General features: G+C 37.0%; 1 protein-coding gene across 5 annotated transcripts in view; it reads left to right on the top strand.

Moving 5' to 3' along the window:
* LOC139478925 (cAMP-dependent protein kinase catalytic subunit alpha-like) overlaps positions 1–12,250 on the top strand; it is a 78,071-nt gene that overhangs the window by 16,198 nt on the left and 49,623 nt on the right. The window contains exon 1 of one of the 5 annotated variants that reach the window (XM_071261617.1): positions 1,877–2,243. The exons of the other annotated variants lie outside the window; for them this stretch is intronic. Within the exon in view, the coding sequence (XP_071117718.1) occupies positions 2,198–2,243 (46 nt within the window). The 5' untranslated portion in view covers positions 1,877–2,197. Of the gene's footprint in view, positions 1–1,876; positions 2,244–12,250 lie in introns of those variants that run through there. 5 annotated transcript variants of the gene reach the window in all.

Genomic DNA, 12,250 nt, shown 5'->3' with positions numbered 1-12,250 from the left:
GACATATATAATTAAGTATTCTCTTCGGGTGTGTAAGCACACATTCCAGATATTTGTGCTTGTCAAATCTCCTTTATTCCTTTATGTATAGCGACTGACTACAAACGTCTGAGTATATGGAGTAGTTCTTGTGATCAACGACGCGTAGAAAACAACGAAATTGCATTACACTATTCTTAGTAACAGTGACAAAAGGAACCAGCCTTGAGATGTTAATGTTAAATATAGAATTGCCCCGAAGCAAATAGACTGTTATGGGTCCAGTATTTCTTGAAATGATCATCTGCACTGTCTTGTGTATATGTATATACACCAACGCTATTTCACCACACACACTACATTTGCTTGTAGCCATCCTAAATAGGCAGTTACTACAGTAAATTGTTTATTTGCATGCGTAAAAATACCATAACCATACACACTGGTGCATCCAGAAGAAGGGGGGGGGGGGGGGGGGGGGGGGGGGCAACACACACACACACACACACACACACACGGATTTTTTAAACATAGAAAACAGTTTTATTTGACGCCCTTGATCTGTCTATCTCGCTAGCCAGTTATTCGGCTTCCCCGTGGCGACAAATTGCCAAATCGGTTTGCAATCACTAAAATAATACACCAACCTCATAATTAGTTAGCAATAACATAGCTTCACCTGTACGTATATTTTCATGTTCATCTGAAGCCCTTGTAAAGCGGATTTAAATGAAAATCGAGTCTATCATTAGGCTAATAGCGCGAGATTCCCCGTTAATTGACGAGACGCGCTAACGTTATCGCCATTTTAAATTCTAGAACGTCAATAACAATGCCACAAATCATTGTGAAAAATAAACAAAGTATGGACCTTGAGGAAGGTAAACCCATGTCCGAGGGTAGGTTTGTTTATCGTTCACATGCTTTTACTGATGGATGAAAGATAAGTCCTGTGATGCTCTGTCTAGGCCTATAAGGCAAATGATCTTGGTGTGACAAGATCAGTATCAACGCTATATTTTGGGTAGACGCTTTGGGAGTCTTGGTATAATATTGTGATTCGCGGGTACTTGTGATTGTATGTTTTGCACGAATTCATCCTATAAAAGGTTTATGACTTGTTTGGAAAGTAGGCGTTAGGCTCGCTCCAAATAACAAGTTGAATTCAGTTCGAGTCATTCAAAACCCATTTATCACTCATCTTTTTGTACGTTTTTGGTCGGTTCGATATTAGGCTAGGCTACGTTTGGGGCGTCGTAATTTTGCTGTCTACAGATGAGAAATACCTAAAAGACAAACTTTGGGGTCTCTGTCTTTTCATATTTATTTGTCTCTGCTTTTGATCGTCGATTAAATAATTTCATACTTTTGCTATATTACCTCAATTTGCGAGTTTGTTATTATTATTAGCCAAGTTATATCTAGGCTAGAGCCGGCATGGTCCTGTGGTTGGCTGTATGGCTCCCGTCTTATGTACTTTAACAAAGTTAGCGGCTACAAAAATTATACAATCAACGTCTCACTGACACACACAGATTCACGAGGCTCAGTTTAGAGTTTAGCATTGTTATATCATGGATATAGTACGATTTTGGAAGACTTTTCACATTTCATACTTGTAGGCTATTATTAGACTAGGTCGTCAAAGGCAAGTCTCATGTGCGCATTCATTAGGCCTAGGCGATAGAGTGTTAAAAAATTCAGAGCATATAGGGCCTATTATATATATACTAATGTGTGTGTCTAAAAGCACAAAATTGCAGGAAGCTGAACTAAAAACTAGCAAGTATTCATGCCTTTATTGAAGCATGTACAGCAAAGAGGCCCTCTCAAGCCACACTGGAGGAATACATAATGTTTACGACCTACATCCCATAATACACTGCGCAGTCTGAGAACGACTCGACAGCCGCGAGAGAAAATAATTCCCAAACATTCACCATCGATCTTACGATTTTACTCGCCTTGTTGTATTTAGTGTGTATATTTCATCAAGACAAGGACTTCCAAATAGGATTTTCCACACTAGACATTGCAGTTAGGAAAGTGTTAGTGTGTTTGTCAGATCGCAGGCACGGAAGAATACTGTTGTCAGCCATTCGTTTTCATGGTGGAAAGGCCTTGTAGACTATATTATAGTGACCTTGTGTTTGGATTTTCTGTAACAATCACTCACGAAAGAGCCTCCTTTTAGGGGAGTTACACCCAAGAAAAGGATATGGGTAATACTGCCACGGCGAAAAAGGGTGATCCGGCTGAAAATGGTGAGCAGATATGTGCAAATAACAGCAGGATATGGGTCAAATTTGTTAGCCTGATGCTTTGACTGTGGAACCTTGCAATGGCTTCTCTTCGTCACTATTTCTGGTGTGCATTGCCTTAGAGATAGGGTTGCATACATAGTATTTTACCTTCTTCTCATTGGTACCACTACATTGCTATGATTTGAACAATATTGTCGTTAATTATGTACAATTTATACAGTATATGTCACTTTGACAGGTGACTAGTTGTCATGGAAACTGAGGACCCATCACGTTCATTACAGCTTCAAGCAGTCATGTATCATGGTTGATGTTCATTGAAGACAATTACATCTCTTTGCTGATGTTTTGCAGTTTCTACAGTGAAATCTGACATTATTTGCCCCAGGAATATCTCATAATTTGAACAAATGTAGCATCAGTTATTTGAAGTACAGTGTGTCCTTTTAATATCTTCTTTGCTGTTCTTTCATTTTATACTCCATGGGTATTCTGCACATTGAAACAATCTTAAGTGACATTGAGGTATCGGAAAGACTTCCGCCCGTATCCCCCCTCCAAAAGTTTATGTATGCATTGCCACTCAATCCTTTTCATTATTTTTGTGTGTGTGTGTATGTTAGGGGATATGGGCGGAAGTCTTACCCAGTTATCAACATACTCTTTCAGACCACCTTTAGAATACAGTACCACAACTTCTCGTGAGGACAATCTCTGCCTTAGGTCACATGTCTCCAAAACAAGCAACTAGTTTTTGTGAGAATCCGCCAGACGCGAACTCGCAACCTTCAGATTGATATAGCTCAACAGCTTAACGAATGAGCTACATCCACACTGTAAAACTAAGTGCAAATTTACCTAGTCACGCCTACCCGTGAAGATTCCGGAGTAGAAATAGGTCTTCAGCATGTCAGCAACCCATGCTTACCGTAAAAGGTGACTATCCTTTTTGTAAAAGACGACTAACGGGATCGGATGATCAGGCTCGCTGTGTTGGTTGATGCATGTCATCGATCCCAATTGCGTGGATCGATGCTCGTGATATCAATCACTGGATTGTCTGGTCCAGACTCGATTATTTACAGACTGCTGTCATATGTAGCTGGAATATTGCTGAGTGCAGCGTTTCAACAACAAACCAACAACCTAGTCATGCCTACAACATTACGTAACTGAAAAGGGTCGAATAAGTGAAGGTTATGGGTATGCATGTGCATTCCTGTGCATAATAATGGAAATTGTTAATTGAAACAATAATATATGTATATTAGTTCCCAATTTTGATCATTTTAGCCACTTGAATTAAGAAAAAAATGAATTAAATGTAAAAATTCAGAAGCAAAATAGGCCTACCTTTAGAATACAGTACCACAAACTTGTTCAAAGACGTCATAATACCCTAGGATGTAATGTGTGTAATTTTATGGCCAGATACACTGGCGAAACAATCCCCTGTGACGTCAATGGTCATCAAGTGTACACAAGCTCTTCTCGATGATCTACATGAGCCTGCCTGCAGCAGAAGCCAGTTTATGAACATGTCTATTTTTGATATATATTAATTTTTTTGGTTTCAACTTAACCATGTAACTTAACTCAGTAAGATATATGGATTGTAAACATGGTAAATGGGAACTAATAAGCATATTTTATTTTTTCACTTGGGCAGTTTTAATAATAATAAGTCCATTTATACTGCGCCAGATTCCATTCACCAAGTTAATGCTCATGGCGCTACATAGTTTTAGCAAATAGTGCTGATGAAAGGTGAGTAGAGCCAGAGTGGATAGTGTTGTCTGAAAAGGTATGTTTTCAGATGAGCCTTAAAGGATGCAAACAATGACGACAGCTTAAGATCAAATGGTAGTTTGTTCCACAGCGAGGAAGCGCAGAACTGGAAAGATCTCTGACCAACGGTTTTGAGACATCTTTCTGGGACTTTGGAATAACAGGTGCTTATTCTGAGAAGAAAGACATCTGGAAGGCTTGTATTTAGGCAGTAGTTTGTTAAGATATAATGGGTCTGTTTCCATATACCATTTGTAGGCCAGGGTTAGAATTTAGATTTCAATTCTGGCTTTGAGTGGTAACCAGTGCAGCGACTGTGCCGACATCAGAGCAGGTGTTACTGGAGTCCATTTTGATGTCTTTGTGACAATACGTGCTGCTGTATTTTGTACACATTGGAACCTGTGGAGTTGTTCATTTGTTGTGTTAATCATGAGACTATTGCAATAGTCAAGCCGTGATATGACTAAAGATCTAGTCAAAGTGTGTGCAGCTTCTTTTGTGAGTAGATGCCGAACGCTTCCAATGTTGCAGAGATGAAACAAGCAGGACTTTGAGAATATGGCTTACATGTTGTTCCATAGTTAGTCCACAGTCAGTTTCATTATTATACACAGGAATGCATTTTTTTATGTATATATTTTTTGATGTTGCACACATCAAAACGTTGCCAGTCCGATCACTATCTACTGTGGGACTTCTTTAAAATACATAAATTAAGATTGTAGTGACATGTTTGGATACAGGGCTTAATTTTCGACCTGAGACAGGGGTCTAAGGGGATTGTACCTCCCGAAGAAACGAAGTGTGCAAATAAATGCACTTCAGAGCTCTAGATAAGCTTTTGGTTATTTGGGTATTTTACCCAGGGGTTTGATTATGATTGGGTATTCACAGTTGTTGGAGGGTATTCAATTGCTTGTACCCACCTGTTTCTTTACATTTGGGCATATAACATGAAAACTTGTTTCATAAGAATCACTGTAAATCACTAAAACTAAATGAATAGTAGTATACCTGTGTGTCTTGCTTGCAGCTCCCTCAAGCATTTTAAGAAAGGTGCTTTTTTTTAACCGCCAATCAGCGCCTGTGGAAGATCATTATTCAAGTTTGTTTGTCTCACATGTTTTTCTGATCAGCTGATACACAATCGCTAATCTAATAGTTGTAATTATTATATGCATTATTTTATTTTATAGCTATCTATCATGTTTATAACAAATGTTATATTTGGGATAACACTTTCTGAGTAAAGTACAAATTGTAGTATGATGCGGGGGGATATAGCGTTCAGCCAGTCTGTCTGTCCGTCCGTCCGCAATCATTTCCTTTTCCGGGGCAGAATTCCAAAATCATTCTGTGTATTTGATCGAAACTTGGCAAATCTATCCGGCACATACTGAAGTGCTGCCTTTGGATATTTTGGGATATTTCTAATTTTTATGTTTTAAATTTTTTATGGAACATGTGGAATGAAGTTGGACATAGACTCAATTGGGGATGGGGTTTGTTTCCCAGGCAGAATTCGAAAACCATTCAGTGTATTTGATCGAAACTTGGCAAAGCTATCAGGCACATACTGAAGTGGTGCCTTTTTATATTTTGGGATTTTTCTAATTTTTATTTTTTTAAATTTTTATGGAATGAAGTTGGACATAGACTCAATTGGGGATGGGGTTCATTTCAGGGGCAGAATTCGAAAACCATTCAGTGTATTTGATCTAAACTTGGCAAATCTTTCAGTCTCATTATACTCTCATACTAAAGTTGTGCCTTTTGTTATTTAGGAATTTTATTTAAAAAAATTACGTTTCCATGGGAACAAGTTGGACTTAAGTTCTATAGGGTAGAGTTCGTTTCCGGAGCCTAACTCAAAACCTATTCAAAAGTTCCTAACAAAACTTTGCATGTCTATCAGACTCTTGCTGAACTGGTGCCTTTTGCTATTTACATGGCAACAAGATGGATTTAAGTTTTAATATAGGGTGGGTTCACTTATGGAATAAAACAAATAAACTGTTAAATATATCCTTGCCAAACATAGCATGTCTATCTATATATATAGTAATAATTAAATAAGTGGAGTAAGATTGAACACAGTTTTAATAGGCTAGCGCTTTCAACTCGTACCACGTACGAGTCTCATCAGGTCATAACTGAATAACGGACATGAAGTAGTAACGTATAGTTACGTGACGTCATAACATTTAGGAAACTATGACGTCACAATACCAAGGTGACAATGGACAAATAACTTACGCCTTTACATTTAACTTAGGCGCGTATTTATGAATGAAATGTTGCTCTTTTTGAAACAATGTAGGTTCACGATCAAAATTTAGCTTATATAGCAGGAAAACTAAAACCTTGCATGCTTCTAAATGTTCACTGAGTGGAATACAAAGGCGCATGAGTAATAGATACAAAGGTGGGGATAAACTAAAGAATATTAAAACATATGGCCGACAACGGGGTCCCAACGGACCAAGACGTGATCATAAAAACAAATCGTTTGGAAACAAGTGTGATGGTGACAATGTTACCTACATCGGCAATGCAATCAAGAAATATTTTTTAGGAAGAGGCAGCTTCCACGAAAAGCCAAGACTCACAAGGTGGAAAAGTCAGGGAATCACATAAAAGATCCTAAAATCATAAACCTATCTTGTCATTCCCTCAGTGTAAATGAAGTCAGTTTACTGAAAAAAGGTTTAAAGTTTACACCTACACCCAATCAGGAGGCTATCAAAACAGACTTAAAGAACTTTACTCGAAAAGTGAGACTGGCTGAATATTTTGAACCTGAAGAGGACAACGACGTTAAATGGGATGATGACGCAGGCAATAGGAAATATTGTGAAAATCTGGTGAAAAATAAATCCAGTTTCATACCTCCACGCGGGAGAGAAAAATATTTGGAAGACTCTTGTGACAGACTTGAAAGTGCTCCTGTTCATGTAAAACAAACAAAACAAAACCTATGTGAATTGAAAGGCCCTACTAATCTTAAAAATAATACAGACATCGTTATTAAAGAAGCTGATAAAGGGGGTGCTATTGTTATTATGAATAAATCATTTTATCAAAGAAAGATAATTTCCATTTTAAATGATGATCAATATAATAGCAATTCTAGTAAAAGAGAAGAAAAATCTGTCCAGAATAAGGTTAAGAATTTGTTAGATAAGTATGATGACGAAATTCTAGACAAAGAAAAGGACTATCTTACCAATTTTGAACCTAAAACCGCTAATTTTTAGGGTCTACCCAAAGTACATAAAAGTAAAAGTATTCAAAAGGAAATTAATGATAAAAATTGTGAAGTTATTTCTATTGAAAATCTCGAAGATTTACCAATTAGACCAATTGTGGGAGGACCCGAGAGCTGTACTCAGTGTCTTAGCAATTTCATAGATATCATTCTTAAGCCTTTATGTAAACATGTAAAAAGTTTTCTCAGAGAGACATTGATTTTTTATGTAAATTACCTACTGAGGTACCGGAAGGATCTATCTTAGTTAGTTTTGATGTTGTTAGTTTGTATAGTAATATTGAAACTGAGTTCGGACTGGAAGCTATCAGATACTGGCTGAAAGAATACCGCCATGAAATATCAGATAGATTTTCGGATGAGTTTATCATTGATGCATTAAAGTTGGTTATTACCAATAACATGTTTTATTTTGATGGATCTTATTATTCACAAAAGAAAGGAGTAGCCATGGGTACTAAGGTAGCCCCTACTTATGCAACCCTTGTGTTGGGATTTTTAGAGAATATGTTTTATGATAAGGTGAGAGATACTCTTGGTGAATCTATGTAAGAACAAATTGAATATTCATGGAAAAGGTTTTTAGACGACTGTCTTATCATATTAAAAACCAGTGAAAGTCAACTTACAGCTGTTCATGAAATTTTAAATTCACTTAATGCGTCACTCAATTTCACCATGGAAAAAAGCGAATCCAGTTTAACCTTTCTCGATGTAAGAATCAATTTAATATCTGGGAGATTTGTACAAACTGATATTTTTTATAAAGATACTGATACGCACCAATATTTGGATTTCGGATCATGTCACTTTCATGAACGAAATATCCCTTACTGTCTCGCAAGACGTATTTGTACCATTGTTTCCGGGAATGATGTTAAAACTACCCGCCTTGCTGAACTTAAGAGTTTCCTACTGGATCAAAATTATCCCGCAAAGCTAATTGAAGATAGCATACAGAAGGCGCTAAGTATCAAGCAACTAAAACTGAGAGAAAAATCTGAAGAAAACAATATGGGGAATAATTTAACTCTAGTATCTACCTTCAACCCTAATCATGAAAAGACATTATCCATGGTTCAACGATACCTGCCTATTTTGAATCAAAGTATTAAAATGGAGAAGATATTGAGCAAATACAAAATTATCAACAGCCATAGACAACCCAAAAATCTTAGAAAGATTTTGACAAGTTCTAAATTTGATTCTATTGTCATCACTCCACAGGTGTCTAAGTGTGTCGACAAACGTTGCCTAACTTGCAGCAATATAATTGAAGGCTGTTCAGTCCAAATTACAAAGGACACTAAATTTACTGTAAAACAAAATATGACTTGTGATACTAGAAATGTTATTTACTTGATTGTTTGCAGTGGATGCAATGAAAAGTATATCAGAAAGACAGAACCCTAAATTAAAAAGAAGAATGAATCTTCATCGTTCACAAATAAAGCAGCCACACAACCGCACGATTCCACTCTGAACATTTAGAAGCATGTGGAAAAGGCAACGTTTTAGTTTTCCTGCTATATAAGCTAAATTTTGATCGTGAACCTACATTGTTTCAAAAAGAGCAACATTTCATTCATAAATACGCGCCTAAGTTAAATGTAAAGGCGTAAGTTACTTGTCCATTGTCACCTTGGTATTGTGACGTCATAGTTTCCTAAATGTTATGACGTCACGTAACTATACGTTACTACTTCATGTCCGTTATTCAGTTATGACCTGATGAGACTCGTACGTGGTACGAGTTGAAAGCGCTAGCCTATTAAAACTGTGTTCAATCTTACTCCACTTATTTAATTATTACTGTATTGTGCCTGAGAGTTACAACTTTACTGGGCTTTTTATATATATATATATATATATAAAGCACATACTGAACTGGTGCCATTTGATATTAAGGAAGTTAATAAGTTTTAGAAATGTTTATTTTAGAATTTCCATTGCAGCTATTTTGAAATGGGCTAAAAGAAATGTTGGGTCACTTACCTGGTTTGGGACCATTACATGTTAAAATGGGTGGGGGATATAGATGACTTCGTGACTGTACACTTGTTTAGTCATTGTTTCTTGTAATTTGTCATTTGTTTGCATAAAAAAAAAACACAGAATACAGAATAGCACATTTACTCGTGTTTACTTTACAGACAGCAGCTGGGAGGGATATGTCATCTTTCTGATGACTCTTGTTTTGGGTTGAGTCCCACAGAGCTCCAGATAAGCTGCGTATCTGCGTGAAATACGCATCAGAAATGCAGAAATACACAGTAAAATATAATCTAAGCGTATCAAATACGCAACGAGCATTACAGATACGCTACAAAAATAAAACTTGTGCGTATTATCAAAATATTGTGAAGTAACCCTGCGTATTCGATTAGCAAATCAGCAACTTATTTTGAAATTATAAAGGGGCATTCCGTCAACCTTGCCAAACTCCACGATGACAGTTACATCACGATCATTTGCCATCACACTTTCTTGTGGAAGTATCGTGGTATTTTTGAGTCCCATAAAGCTCTCGAACCCACACGACACCAGTTTGCAGGGATTAGATGAATAGTGTTTTTGAATATTTAACTTAAATACCCATGTGTAAAAACTAGTGGGTAACAGAAATTTGAATACGCAGTCTAAGGCGCCGCAATTCGCTGTGAAGAGTTAGGTCCCTTGGGCACGCCAGAAACCTAGAATTGTGGGTTTGAATCCCGGTTCGCCCTGATTATGTTTCTAGCACCATACCCGTGCTCATGGGTTTCACCAAAGTGGTAAATGTCAGAGAGCTGCATCACTTCGGGCTTTCCTCCCACATTAAGCTGACACAGCGCAATATAACTGGAATACTGTAAGAAGCTGCATTAAACCCAACTCACTCACTCACTCATAACGTCTTAGGCATGACTAGGTAAATTTGCACTAAGTTTTACAGTGTGGACGTAGCTCAGTATGTTAGCTGTTGGGCTACCAATCCGAAGATCGTGAGTTTGCTTCCGATGGATTCTCACAAAAACTAAAAACTGGTTGCTGGTCTTTGAGACCTAAGGCAGAGATTGTCCTATAGTTGTATCCTAGAGGAATTTTAGAAATTTCTAATTTTTTTTTGTTTCCATGGCAACAAGTTGGTCTTAGGTTCCATAAGGGTGGTGTTCATTTCAGGAGTGAAACACAAAACTGTTAAATACCTTCTTGCATATCTACCAGGCACATGCTGAATTGTTGCCTTTTGCTATTTATAAATTTTAGAAATTTATTTAAGTAATAACACAACTCAGTTACATATTCTATCATAAACTGTAATTAATTCACCAGTAAGGTAAGAACTTTTTTAGTGCTGCAATAAGGCCATTTACAAAAAGGTCAGTGAACATAGTTCACAGGAGCTATTGCATTGCACACAACTGGACATGTCATATTGGTGGGGGATATGAGTATTTCATGCTTGTTTTTTCAATATACCTCTATGTGAGAAGCATTGAGCGCAAGTAGCATCTAGGGATGTCACGATAAGACATGTCTCCTGGTATGATATGCATCACAATACTTTGCTCACAATATCATACATATCGCGATACAATTTTGCATTTATTTATGATTCATTGGGTATAAACGTTAATAAAGGCTTGCAACTTCCTGAATATCTGCTCTCGTATTGGAAAATATATATGTCTCATTCAATCAGTACTTTATTGCAGATAAAGCCTGAGTGTCATACTGTCAACAGAAGTATTTTCTATCATTAAAGAAATAGCAAATTCCCTGTTCATGAAGTACCTTAGATATGCCCACAAAAAGAAATGATTGAGTATATGGGTCTGTGACACAAAACGGAAATAAAATATGAATCGATTACAGGATTAAAATATGAATCGATACAGGTAAGTGCTTTTTACATATCATATTGTCAGAGAATATTATCGTTGTATTGGTGAAGCGTGACATCTGTAGTCAATAAAAAAGCGATCATCCCTAAGGAAATAAAGAGCTACAGATAACCTGCCTATTTGCGTAAAATCCCCCCCCCCCCCCCTAAAAAAAATATATATTCAAACCCAATTACTTTAATTTAATTTGCGTACAGAAGCGCATGTATTTAATGAAAAACTCAAATGTATAGAAACAGCACGAGTAAATGCCCAATTAAGCTTTTTAAGCATGCATACAGCGAAGCTAATTTTTCTAAACTAAATTACAAGCTTATTTACTTTCCGAGTCAAGCCTATATTCAGAACCGTTATATACATCTAAAACATTATTGCATACACTTTTTAATCTCAAAATGTTTACCTAATAGAGTGATGAATAGAATATGGATTACCGAATCAAAAATGTAATAACCCAATTAAGATAGAAACCTTCAAGTAAAAACTCAATTGCTCAAAAAGTTATCTGGAGATCTGATGTCTTGCAGAGTTACTAGTTCCTAGCAATTTTTAAGGTTGGGGGGAGGGGGGGGTCCTTGACCTTTGCGGCTAGATTATCCCCCGCCCAACAAAGTTGGCGGGGAAAACAGAAACGGGCTCCGTCCGTCATGTTTCGTTTCCGTAGCATAACTCTGAAACCGTTCAATATTTTTTCATGAAACTATGCAGGTCTGTCAAGTACATGCTGAACTGGTGCCTTTTGCAATTTAGAAATTTTAGAAATGTTTAGTTTTTACATTTCCATGGCAACAAGATGGACTTAGGTTCTGTGAGCATGGTGAGGGTAGGGTTCGTTTCCGGAGCATAACTCTTAAACCATTCAATATTTTTTCATGAAACTTTGCATGTTTGTCAGGTACATGCTGAATTGATGCCTTTTGCTATTTAGCAATTTTAGACATGTTTATTTTTTACGTTTCCATGGCAAATAGATGGACTTAGGTTCCAAATTTACACCTCGGTTAAAAAAGGTTAGGATTTGTTTAGATTTAATTATTCTGCAACAGGGGTGGGGGATATAG

This window comes from Haliotis cracherodii, unplaced genomic scaffold (assembly GCF_022045235.1).
Source record: "Haliotis cracherodii isolate W230 unplaced genomic scaffold, xgHalCrac1.p SCAF_4, whole genome shotgun sequence".
In the NCBI taxonomy this organism is placed as follows: Eukaryota; Metazoa; Mollusca; class Gastropoda; order Lepetellida; family Haliotidae; genus Haliotis; species Haliotis cracherodii.
This window is presented reverse-complemented; position numbering and strand designations above follow the sequence as displayed.